A 13,962-nucleotide genomic window follows, 5' to 3' on the forward strand; every position below is an offset into this window, starting at 1 on the left:
CAATGTGAGAAATGCTTAAGTGAAGAAAATACAAAATGGTTTCTACGCTATGATTTTAAATATGGAAAAATCATGTAGTTTCATGAATCAGGATTAGACGTGAGCTTGGAAAAACAAAAGCATAACTGGATTCTAGGTATCTTTTTCCACATAAAAATCCATTATTGCTATTGTTATTTGTATCATAAATTATCTAGAAAAAATTGAACGTGCCATTTAGAGTCCTTTCCAAATAAGAATCTGGTCAAAACTCTCCACCTTATCACTCCATTCTCCTTGTCATTCTAGAAGCATGGCCTCTTGATAACATGGACATTTTTCTCAGTCAAGCTTTACTGTGAACCAGTGCACACTGAAACTCAGCTAACTGTTCCAAATAATGTAGCCAAATTTTAAAAACTTTTTGTAGGCTTATTATTTTTCTTTAGAAAAATACAAAATGAAGCAAAAGTGTTCTATTAGGCTATATACATGGATGCAAATCCAAGGAATAAGGTAAAGTAGTGGGAAAATCAATTGGTCCAATTTTTCATCACGCAGAAAACCTTCATAATTCTTGATCCAATCTTTATTTCCAGGCTCTGGATGTCTTTGAAGAGTCTTAGATGTAGTGAATCTTATGGCTCTGATTGAACTCCTAACTTCTGAACTCTGGAAATACATACCTGACTTTTTCAATAGCCTGTCTCTTGTAAAGGAAAAAATCTAGGCAGATGAACATTTCTGTGGAAAAGCCAGCAAGAGAGAATGCTTCACTTGAAACACGACAGTTCCCACATCTCACTTGGGTCTCTGTCAGATCACAAGCTCAGTGAGGAGGCCTCAGTTTCCTCATCTGTGAAATGAGGAAATTAGACCAGATTAGCAGCTAGTCTGCAGACATTTTTAAAAAATAGTTCACATGGTACACTAACTTGGAAAAATTCAGAGAAAAGCTTGGATTTCTTGCTTCTTTTGAAAAAAATCAGAAAATCTGGCCATACGAGGCTCAAGTTCTCTTATAACAAGAGAAGGCTGTGGGCACGGTGGCTCATGCCTATAATCCCAGCATTTTGGGAGGCCAAGGCTGGAGGATCATTTGAGGCCAGGAGTTTGAGTCCAGCCTGGGCAACATAGAGAGACCCAATCTCTACCAAAAAAATATAAAAGCCAGGTGTAGTGGCACACGCCTGTTGTCCCAGCTACTTGGGAGGTTGAGGTGGGAGGACCACTTGAGCACAGATGTTTGAGGTTATAGTGAACTATGATTGGACCACCGCACTCCAGCCTGGGCAACAGAACAAGACCTTGTTTCAGAAAAAAAAAGTTAAAATTAAAAATAAACAAAAACAAGAGAAGGCTGAACCTGACCAGCCAGTTTCCCTCAGAGGAGCATATACCTTGTAGTTATAGTCTCTGCCACTCTCTTCTGTCTTGCTTGCAGTAGCATTGGATTTGCCATGCCTGAGAACCTACTGGCTTTTACATTAGGTTCAGGGTAATGTTCAACAAGTGACTCTTTAGGAAAAAAAGCCCCAGTTTATAGTAGTGTTTTATTTCCATGGTGTAAATACTTCCACCATGGCTGATTTCAGGCTACCAACAACATGCATGGCAGAGATGTGTCTAGCACATAGTATAGTATAGTATAGTAAAGTATAGTATATTGTAGTATTTCTACCATACAGTTACAATAGACCTAAATAACCTCAAGAGCAACAGATGATAAAATGTGGAGAAATCATTGGGAAGTGATGAGTTTTAAGTATTTGCTACCTTTATTTTAGAAAGTATTTAATTTAATTGCAGGCTTATATAATTTAATTTTTAATAATGTGTGCTTTTAACAGCCAGCTGTTAAATTTCCTGAAAATGATTGGCTGTTGCAAGCCAGACTGAGCAGACTGATTATTTTCAAGGCCAGAGTCAATACGTTGCTCTTACAGCATTTTTAGCCCCAACTCAGCACTTGCATGTAAATATCACTCAATGTAATTGTTGAAAGAATGAATAAATATTCAGTGAGTCTATTTGCTTAATCCTCTTTGCATCATCCAGGAGCAAAATTTCTTCTCTAGGTAAAAGGGGAACATTTTCCACCTGCCATAACTTACTTTATTCACACCTCTCCCTACTTTGTTTTTAGGAAACAAAAGATATGTTTGAATACATATTTTTTAAAAGTCTTTAGGTTTTGAAAGAAGGGAATCTCTGGATTAAAAAGTGAGGTTATATTCTGAATGAAAACACCTAAAAGCAAAACATTTAAGAGCCTTATTGTATAAAAATGGGCCCCAAACAATGCATATATAAATCCCCCTTATAATTTTCAAAGATCATGTCTTCCTTTCATGTTCACTCTATTAGTTCTTTTGCATTATAGAAGAGTGGATTATTAATTAATTCATTCATTACTTAATTATTGGCTGATAATCAGGTTGGGTGCTGGGCAAAGAACCTCACAGTATCTATTCACATACTAAGGTAGGAAGACTCCTGGGCCTCTTACTCTAAAAATGACTCTATACAGTAATTACTGTATTTTGGTCAAATGCCCTAAAATCTGCATGACAGAGTGCTTGAGTGACAGCTCAGAAATTGGCTGGCTGTATTACTCTGTTCACTCAGGGAAAATACCTGGGTTTCATTCTAAGTGGCTACTTCTGGACCAGTGTGATGGTTTATGCAATCTCCAGTGCCCTGGAGGGTGTTTCTTTGAAGAACAAAAGAAGCAGATATAAATTTTAATGAATCCCATTCTGGCTTGTGACTCAAAGGAGCACTTCATTTAGGAATATAGAAATGACAACAAATATGATTGGCCCCACATGGCCGAAATCCTGGCGTTTCCTATGGGGGAAGTCTGCTTTTGCGTAGGCTCTAAAATTCTTCTTTTCCTTTACATAGGATCTAAAAATGAGGCATTTAACATCAGAAAAAATTTCTACCTCACCACAAAGAACCAATGTTCTTTTCTTTTTCTTTAAATGTCACCTAAAAAATATACATGGTAGATTTTTTCTGTAGCAACTCTGCCACTGATAGTGGGTTGGTGTGATGAATTAGCTACTATAATCATCTCTCTTCTCCTCATCTAAACATCCACCAGACTGTACAAGTCTACTCTATGGATGACAGATAATATTTTAAGCAGTGTCCATTGATTTTTAAAATTAGATAAAACATACTATAAAACGTAATAAGCTATATGAAAAAAAATAGAGTCTGGTGGTACACTCTTACATTTCCCAAATATTTCCTTAGCTAATTGCTATGACGAAGACTGGGAAAGTGGTTAAATGGAACAAGACTTCATATCATCTCAGGTCTGGGTCTGGGAGAAGAAGCACGGAAGGAAAGTGTGAGAGGTAGTCCCTGATTTTTAATCGCAGTGCAGGAATCAGTAATCTAGTAACACACCTCTTTTGGTTTTGGTCATTAAACCAGAGACTTCAAAAGATATTTATCAAAATTTTATGTTCTCTTTCCTGATCTTACAGCGAATGCATAACACATATTCAGGATGTGAGAGCAATCTAGCTGAAACATCTGTCACCCCATTGGCTGCCAGCGTTGACCAGATGATACTCTTCATTCCTCAATTTCTCCTTTTGGGTCTTTTTGGAAATATGGTGCTTGGTGAAAAGAGAACTCTTTCTCAAAGACATTATTTGATTATTAAAGGTATATGGGTAGTAGGGTGACAAATCATTCCAGTATGCCTGGGGCTGAAGGGATTCCTGGCATTTTTAGTACTAAAACCTATAAAGCTCTAGGCAAATTGGTGTATAAACAGGTCACTCTCACAGATAGCTATCTCCCTTACTAGCACGTCCAAACATGCTCCTGATTATTGATGGGAAGATAATAATATTGATGTGTTGATATTCATGATTTGTCAAACGTATGAAAAGTATTCTTGAAAGACAAATGGCTTTAATGCCTTTTGATACTATTTCATCAATCCATGAAACTATATACCCTAGAAATACTTGACATTAAATGAAGTTGGTGCTTAGACTAATTTCTACTCAAAATAAATTTGAAGAAACATTAAACAAGTATTTAATGTATTAGTAATAAATGTATTACTAATTGAAGAAATACATTCTCTGAAAGAGGATCCTTACATGAACCCTTTAACTGTTTTCTCCAAAATAAGCATAAATAAATTTACAAATGTCAGCAAATTCCAAGATGTTGCTCTTTCGGATGTCAAACAGAGGTGATTTATGATGATGCATGAATGCTATCTCTAGAGACAGACATGGTTACAAAGATGTGCTACCATTAAAGATACATTTCCGGGTTTCCTGTAGGTCTGAGGCAACTGTTGAGAGAAACTGGGCAGTAATTCCATGGACTGCACTATGAGCATCTTACCAGGTTTGTTTCATTGAAGAGGAGCACCGCTGGTGTGTCATCTTGATGTTAGAAGCAGCACAAACATTTGGTGTCAATATGATCCAGATGTAGGTGAAGGAGACTAACTGGAAAGCCAGGACCATCTCTTCCAAAACAAAAAAACAGAAAGGATGCAGGTGGAGGCAACCAGTACTGTGATCACAGTTTCTTCTTCATGTGTCTTTTAAAAAACAAACAGCATGCCAGGGGAAACGCATTAGGGGAAAAAGAAGGACATTGTCTTCAATGCTGCACTTTGTTTTAGCAGATTAAATTGACTCACAGCACTTACAGGCAAATATCTACCTGGATCTTCAGCAATTTGAGGAAAACAAAGCAGATTTTAAAATTTTCAGTTTACATCCTTTGGTCCCTTTTTCCGGGGAAGGTTTTTAGTGTGATGCTCAATCCATACTCAATAAACCCTCAGCTGCAGTCCTAGGCAAACAAAGAAGTGAGGTTAAGCATTAATCCTCTTAATCCAATGCAATATCATTTAAATATACTTAGTGACTCAGCAAAATAATATGCTTATTGAGAAAAAAAGATGATTAATTTAATCTTAATTACACGTTTGAAGACCTTTTCCATTATCTTACGGTTCCTTTTAATCCAGAAAGAATCTTTTCCTCCCCAAATGCATACAGACTGCCTTAGCATGAACACAAAATAAAATTATATTTTTTAAGGTAAATAATCATATTTTAAGATGATGGTTTATTTCATTGATAACAAAAGTGGTTTAATTTAAGGTTTATTTAATAGCAAGCAACCCAGTTAATAAAAATGAACTTAATCCTGGTCAGTGTGCAAAGCACACACTGTCACTGTTAAATTATAGCCACACACTCTCCTAAAGGTGCTTTGCATACTTAGAGAAAATATTTAAGAAAATATTTCTGCTTCACATATGCAAAGCACCAATAAATGGTCATGTCATTGAAATTAATCTTCTTCAACTGGAATAGCACAAGGTGAGCAACACAGCAACAGTTGACCTTTTTACTAGGACTTAGGAAGAAAGCCATTTTCTTCCCAGAAATATAGTGTTGTGAGAGAAATTCTTAAATTTCCTCAGATTGATTTGTGTCCTTGACACCTTCTATTTTGTGTAATTGCTTAATCATACTTATTTCTTTTGGTTTGGGTTATGGCTTCGTTTAGCCCATGCATTAAAACCTTCTCCTATGTTTCTTAAGCATGTCTTTTCTCTTTAAAATATATTTTAATATAAAATATTACAAATATACAGAATGATGTAATAAATCCTTGCTTCTCTTCTTAGGCTCAATTTAGTGTTTATAATCATATGCAGTTATACTATTATTGTATATGTATGTATCTATAAATAATGTACAAACTTTTGCATGTTTTAAAACTTTATATAAATGGTGTCATATTCTACTTTTACTACTAAAAGCTACTTTTTCTTTCAACGTTATGCTTAGGGATTTATTATGTTGATAAATGTGCCTCTAGTTAATTCATTTTAACTGCTATATGGTACTTCAGTATGGATGCATAACATTGCATTTATTCATATTTTTGTTGATGGGCATTGTTTCTTATTTTTCTATTATAAACAATCCTGCAATAAATTTTCATAAATATTTTCTTGTACACATGTGTAAGTGTTTCTTTAGGATAAATACCTAGAAGTAAAATGGTTAGGCCAAATAATTTTCACACCTTCAAATTTACTAAGCACAATCATATTGCTCATCAAAGTGCTTGTACCAATTTACTTCCCCACTAGCAGTGAATGAGAGTTCTTATTTCTTAAAATATTTTTTAACATTGGTATTATCAGACTTTTAAATGTTATGTAATTCAATCGGTATTGTAATTTTAATTTCTGTAATGTTTAGAAACGTTGAAGCATTTTCTTCAGGTATTTCTGAGCCAGTAAGCCTTCTTTGAAGATCCAATGGAAGAAGTGTAGGAAAAGTTGCCCATCTTAAGCTACTGTCACTTTGGTTGTTGGAAGACCGCACTGTGGTCAAAGTTTGTTTCAGTACATTCCACATCAGTGCTCTTATGAGATCCAGGGCACCAACCCCTCGGCCCTAGCACTATCTATTACCTTGTCCCCTCTTCACTTAGTAAGCAACATCTACACTAACATTTCCCAAAGTATTTCTTGGCTACACTGAAGGCATTTTGTGAAAAATTGTTATGTACTAAATGAGTTTGGGAAACATTATACATTTTATTACTCTGTTAGGGGTCACACTCTTACCCCAGGGCCTTTGCACTGGTTATCACCCTTGCCTGACATATTGTTCATCTGGATATCTATATGGCTAACTCCCTTAACAAATTCAAATGTTTGCTAAAATGTCATCTATTGAATGAAGTATACCCTGACCACTCTTTTTAAAAATACTGTATTCTTTCTTTCCTCCTACAACCTGTGTTACCAATCTACCTTTCATCCTGCTTAGCATGTCTTATATAATTTACATTATGTTTATTGTTCATAATCTGTCTTATCCGGCTAGAATGTAAGCTCTGCAAGGAACTGATCTTTGTTTTGTTCCCTGAGGCATCCCAAACACTTATAATTATCTTTGAAGTATAGTTGGTATTAGTAAATATTTCTTAAATAATGAATGAATATTAACACATTCAAGGCTTCAGTTGAAAAAAAAAAGCCTGCTTTGTTCTGCTGAATTCTGTGTCTCTCAAACTTATTTGATCTCAGATCCCATTTTAAAACAAAACCAAACCACGATACTTACATTCTCCCAAAATAGTACTCCTCCACGACAGCCAGTTCTCATTCACAGGTAAATCAGTGAGATTCTCATTTATAGGCAAATCGGTGCTTTGCACATTCTCCTTACCAAAATTCTGTGTCCTATCATCTTGAGACAACCTTTGATGACTGCTAAACTTTTACGTTCGCAAAGAAATATTGGTAGCTGATAAAGAATAAGCAAGATTGAAGAGGAGACTTCATGAAGTGGTCTTTGATCTGAAGGAATGAAGCACTGGAATAGAAGATGTCCTCTTTACAGGACTCAGTGGAGCTATTTGGGGCACTTATTTTTCAGAAACATCTGTCAGATCATATGCCTCCTCACTGTCACTTAAATTATGTTAGGATGCCCTGGTGTCTCCTTCTGCATCGCAGGGATGAATCATGATGAGAATCTGTCTGACCTCTTTACTGAATAATCTTTGCTAGACTATCTATATTGCTATAAACATTAAGGAAGAAATAAAAGCAGTTTGTTTTTTGATGATGAATTTTAAGTGGGAAATGGTCTGCATAAAAATAAAAATAAGGCAATGGCTTACACTAGAGAGAGTTGACTTACAGAAAGTGTAAGGGTTTTAGTTCAATTACAAGAAGGCATCTGTCTCTGTTGATGCTGAGTTAGCTCCTTAACCGTATTCCTTTAGAGCTTCCCTTTGCAAGCTCAGTAAGCTTCTTAAGAAAAAAAAAAAAAAAAAAGAAGCAGAAAAGCACATCTGTCAGAACTAGAAAGTGGTAACTACCAGGAAACAAAATGAATCACAGGGTCACTGGAGAATTTCGTAATAGTTTAAGCTCTCCCTTGCATAAATTGCCTCCTGTTTACTCTTCTTCCACTCTGATGATGTCAGTCAGCCAGTTTTTATTTCTTTGGCAGCGACATAAAGAGAAAATTTGGAAAGGATGGCTGTGTCGCCAATCTTGGGATATGTAGCCATTATTTTGCCTATAAAGAGAAAACAAAAGAAAAGCTAAGGTCTTATTTAGACTGGATCTGACAACAGCAACAACAACAAATTCCAAGCTTCTATAAATTTCCCACTGTGTCTGCAGGATGTCATCTAGGCAAAATATCTTGATTTGCAAATTGTAGAGTCATAAAATCTTGATAGGGAAAGACTTTTGGAAATCATTTAGACTACATTTAATGTCTCTCCTGCTCTCTTTTATGCTGAGGAAGCTAGGACTAGAGAGGTTAAGTGATCAACTAATTTAGTTTTCATATTTACAGTCATGTGCTGCACAACGACGTTTTGGTCAGTGATGGACCACATATATGACTGCAGTTCTCCAATAAGCTAAGGTTAATTTATTATTGAAGAAAGAAAAATATTTTGTATAAATTTAGTATAGCCTAAGTGTACAGTTGACAGTAGTGTACAGTCATGTCTTGGGCTTTCACACTCAGTCACCCAGAACAACTCACTAACTCACCCAGAACAACTTTCAGTCCTGTTAACTCCATTCATGGTAAGTGCCCTATACAATTCATCTTTTATACTGCATTTTAACTGAACCTTTTCTATTTTGTCTATGTTTATGTATGTTTAGATACATAAATTCGTACCATTGTGTTACAATTGCCTATAGTATTTGGTATAATAACGTGCTGTACAGGTTTGTGGCCTAGGAGTAATATCATATAGCATAGGTGTGCAGTAGTTTAGACCATAGAGTTTTGTGTAAGTATACTTTACAATGTTTGCACAATGAAGAAATCACCTAACAACGCATTTCTCTGAATTCGTCCCCATCATCAAATTGCGCATAACTGTTTTGCTTTGATGCATTGGAAATATAACTGGCCATGTCTAGAGCAGCCAGTAGGGGGCATTTGCTATCTTTCCAAAAAACCTTGCTCTCACTCAGAAATCCTGTTTCCTCTCGGGTTCCCAGAATTACCAGATAACCAGTAGATCATCGTTTTTTCATACCCAGTAGACCATCGTTCCCCCCACGACCCTTGTTTCAGTCTCTTATCACATCTTTCCTGGCATACAGAATCAGCTGTGATACGAGTGAGGACACCTGAAGAATCTTGCTCTGTTTTACAGGCAAGAGGATGACACTAAAGCAAAGCAGTCTTCATCATCGTGTAATAGCGCAAGATCACCACTAGATGGAAGGATAGGATACACATTCTCATCCAAATTATTGTCTCGAATTTGCCTCCTTAGGAAAACTTTCTTATGTAGTATTGGTAAATGCAAATTATTCAGCACTTGTAGTGAATAATTTTCACTTACCAATACTGGCAGAATGAACTGAAAAGATTAATGATATAATTCCAAATGATTCAGACAAAAAACCCACACACCCCGTTATTGAGGAAAATGAAATTATTTACCTTGAATAATTGACTAATGAGGTTTATTGGTTTCTCTGATTGAACACTAATTTATTTTTAAGATTTCACTTTTTACCTACACCTAAGAACAGATTTCACTTTTTACCTACACCTAAGAACAGCATTTTATTTGTGGGAACGGTAAGAGACAGAGGTGAACATTGTAGAAAAATAAGCATTCTGTTAGAATGAAGTACCTGTTATGAGTAAAGCTTCTAAAGGACACTAAATAAAACACTGGGGCACATGGCTCTGGGACTGGATATGGTACTTACTACATGATTTTTAAAAAGCTTCTTAAACTTCCTGGACTTCAATTTCCTCTTCTGTATTCATTAAGCACATGTATGTAGGTGACTTTTGAGATCCCTGAGGAAGCAATAAAACACAGTGGTTAAGAAGAGACAACAGTGATAATCTTTATTGGGATATTTGGTGTCAGATTTTGTGGGTACAAATATCTATTCTTCCATTTACTACTTGTCTGAACATTGAAAATGACCTAAGATTTTTTGTTGAGTCAGTTACTTTATATATAGTTAAGAGGAATAATACTAGGACCTATCTTCTAAGATTAAAGTCAGAATTTATGGGACTGTATGTTTAGCACAATGTTTGATACATTGAAGACACCATAATTGACAAAACTAATATCAGCTATCAATCTCATTCGTCTTTATTAATGTAGTATGATCTTCCAATGTTATGAATTTCATTAAGATTACCAGTAAGGTCCCTGTTTTCCAGGATTGAGATTTTGAGTCATCTTTAATTACTCCCTTTCAAAATCTTTCTTTGCTTTTTGCTTCAGAGCTTCTTTTGCATTTTCCTGCCCTTTGTATTTCCATTGCCACCTGACCTTTTTGTCTCTAATATTAATATATCTCCCTGGGCTCCAGTGCTGCCACTGCTATGCATGCACCTACTTTCTGGGGCCTGGTACCATTGAGAAATGTGCCCATCCCCTGGATGCCCAGTCTCAGAGAAGACTCCATCTGTGGGAGAAATGGAGAACAGAAGGGCCCAAGAAACTATTGCTGCTGCCATGGACACCCACAAATTTTGCCATCAAGTGCCCCCATAGTATTTGCTGACACTGACCTCAGCTGATGCAGCTGTCAGAAGTTCATACCAATGCACCACCTTAGAGTAGAAGCTGCTGCACCCCATCTGACCAGCACCCTTGTACCCACCTGTGGTGAAGATCTTTCCCAACTGAAGCCTATCTGTAAGGTCTGGAAGAGGTAACTCCTTGTTCAAATACACACACATCAAAGCAAGGCTACAAAGAAGTGGAAAAATCAAGAAAACATGATAACACTAAAGGAATACAAAAAAATCCACTAATGAATCCCTAAGAAATGAAGATCTACAAATTTCCTGACAAAGAATTAAAAATAATTGTTTTAAACAAGCTCAGCAAGCTACAAAATAACAGATTGGTAACTTAGTGGAATCAGGAAAATAATATATGAAAAAAATGAGAAGTTGAACAAAAAGATGAAAATCATTAAAAAGAACCAAAGAGCAGTTCTGGAGCTAAAGAATACAATGAGTGGATGAAAAATGCATAAGAGGGTTTCAACAGCACACAGTTAAGCAGAAGAATCTGCAAATTCAAAGAGAGATCACTTAAAATTATCCAGTCAGAGAAGAAAAGAAAAAAATAATGAAAAAGGGTGAAGAAAGCCTATGGGATTTATGGAATACCATCAAGTAAACCAATAAATGCATTATGGAATTTTAAGGAAAACAGACAGAAAAAGGGAGCAGAAAGCTAATTTAAAAAATAATGACTAAAACCTTCCTAATTTGGGGAAGATTTGGAAATTGTGAATCCAGATTCAAGAATCTCAAATGTTTCCAAATAGGTTCAACTTAAAAGAGAACATACTGAGATACATCGTAATAAAATTGTCAAAAGTTAAGGACAAAGAGACTTTTAAGGGAAGCAACTCATCCTATATAAAGAAAACCCTGTGATACCACTAGTGGATTTCTCAGCAGAAACCTTGCAGGCCTGGAGAGAGTGAGATGACATATTTGTAGTACTGAAAGAGAAAAAAAACATACTGGTAACCAAAAATACCATTCCCAGAAAAATTATTCTGTAAAAATGAAGGAGAGATAAAATCTTTCCTTGAGAAAAAAATGAGAGAATTTATCACCATTAGACCTGCCATATAAGAAATACTAATGAGTATTCTTAATTAAAATGAAAACACATACATACAACCAATGAAGACTAAATCTGAAAATTATAAAGAACTGATGAATGAAATTAAAGAAGAAACAGATAAATGGAAAGACATCCTTTGACCTTGGATGGGAAGAATTTATATTGTGAAAATGTCCATATTTTCCAAAGGAGTCTACAGATTCAGTGCAATCCCTATCAAAATCTCAGTGGCATTCTTTACAGAAATAGAAAAACATTTTAAAATTCATATGAATCTACCAAAGGCCCCAAAGCTATCCTGAGCAAGAACAAAGCTGGAGGCATCACACTTCCTGATTTCAAAATATACTACAAAGCTATAGTAATTAAGACAGTATACTACTGACATAAAACAGACATACATACCAACGGAACAGAACAGAGAGCTAGAAATAGATCCATACATATATGATTAACTGATCTTCCACAGGGTGACACAAACACATAATGGGGAAACAATGGTCTGTTCAATGAGTAGTATTGGAAAAACTGGATATCCACCAACAGAATGAAATTAGACCTTTATCACACATCATACACAAAATAAACTCAAAATGGATTACATATTTAAACATAAGACCTCAAATCATAAAGCTCTGAGAATAAAACATAGGGGAAAATCTTGACATTGGTCTTGGCAAAGATTTTTGTATATGACCCCAAAGGCAAAGGCAACAAAAGCAAAAATGGACAAGTGGGATTGCATCAAACTAAAAACCTCTGTACAGGGAAGAAAACAATCAACAGAGTAAAAGGGCAACCTACTGAATGGGAGGAAATATTTTCAAACCACACATATGGTAAGGTTGGAGGTTAATGTCCAAAATATGTAGGGAACTCACACAACTCAGTAACAACAGAACAAATAACCCAGTCAACAGTCAATTGTCCTCAATCAAATTGGGAATTCCCCTGCCAACCCAAATAACCCAATAAAAAAAATGGGCCAAGGATTTGAACAGATATTTCTCAAAAGAAGCCATACAAATAGCCAACAGGTATATAAAACAATGCTCAACATCATAATCATCAGGAAAATGCAAATTAAAACTGCAGTGAGATATTACCTCATACCTATTAGAATGGCCACCCAGTGGCCATTGTGGCATCTGGGTGATAGTTTGTCTCTTAATTCAGTTCTGAAGGTTTAAGATCTGATCCATGCACACAAAGATTGAAGGTGAGCCGGGAGTTCATAAACAACTTAATGGGGTTGCTTTCCCAGTCTCCTCCCTCTCTGAGATCTGCTGAGACCAGCTCGGTCTGGGAGACCCTAACCCAGCGGCGCTAGAGGAATTAAAGACACACACACAGAAATATAGAGGTGTGAAGTGGGAAATCAGGGGTCTCACAGCCTTCAGAGCTGAGAGCCCCAAACAGAGATTTACCCACGTATTTATTAACATAAACCAGTCATTAGCATGGATTCTATAGATATTAAATTAACTAAAAGCATCCCTTAAGGGAAATGAAGGGATGGGCCAAATTGATTGCAGCAGGAACATGCCCTTAAGACACAGATCGCTCAAGTTTTTGTTTGTGGCTTAAGAATGCCTTTAAGTGGTTTTCCGCCCTGAGCGGGCCAGGTGTTCCTTACCCTCATTCCCGTAAACCCACAACCTTCCAGCTTGGGCGTTGTTGCCATTATGGACATGTTACATTGCTGCAGAGATTTTATTTATGGCCAGTTTTGGGGCCAGTTTATGGCCAGACTTTAGGGGGCTTGCTCCCAACAGAGATCTCCCTCTAATTTCCCAATTTCCTGGACCCCTCTTTTCTTTCCTGTGGCAAGAAAACTGGGACTTTTATTATTTGATGTGCATCTTCACTTGGGGCCAAGTGGCTAAAGGTAACAGGTGTTATCATCTTTTATGACAGAAAAATGACATTTCTTCAGTATTGTCTAAAGTTAAACTTTGTGCAGTGATATACTAAAGGCTGGATTGTAGAATTGATCTCTCTTGTGTGGTAGCAATAAGGATTCATTATTCATGGGAAATTTTAAAAGAATAATAAAATTGATCAAAAGTAGTCCTGATTTTTATTATCACCAATTTCCAGCAATTAAAAAATGTCAGTAATAAAATACCCATCCCTAAAAAAGTATTTTGTTAGTTTAAGTTTCAAAACATTGCTACACTTCCTATTGAGTATTACTCCTATATATTGTGTTTCAATTTTGAATGTTTTATTGCATAAACATAGTATACATTACATTCTATTTAGAAGTTTATTCAGAGAACTTCCAGCTTC

General features: G+C 36.0%; 1 protein-coding gene across 1 annotated transcript in view; it reads right to left on the reverse strand.

Annotated features, from left to right (window-relative positions):
* The window catches only part of GABRR3 (gamma-aminobutyric acid type A receptor subunit rho3), a 50,379-nt gene extending 45,565 nt beyond the window's left edge, over positions 1 to 4,814 (reverse strand). Inside the window, exons 1-2 of the mRNA XM_004035950.4 lie at positions 4,690 to 4,814; positions 4,363 to 4,489 (exon numbers count right to left, since the gene is read on the reverse strand). Of these exons, the coding sequence (XP_004035998.1) occupies positions 4,363 to 4,487 (125 nt within the window). The 5' untranslated portion in view covers positions 4,488 to 4,489; positions 4,690 to 4,814. The remainder of the gene's footprint in view (positions 1 to 4,362; positions 4,490 to 4,689) is intronic.
* Between the last annotated feature and the right edge of the window lie 9,148 nt (positions 4,815 to 13,962).

This window comes from Gorilla gorilla, chromosome 2 (genome assembly GCF_029281585.2).
Source record: "Gorilla gorilla gorilla isolate KB3781 chromosome 2, NHGRI_mGorGor1-v2.1_pri, whole genome shotgun sequence".
NCBI lineage: Eukaryota > Metazoa > Chordata > Mammalia > Primates > Hominidae > Gorilla > Gorilla gorilla.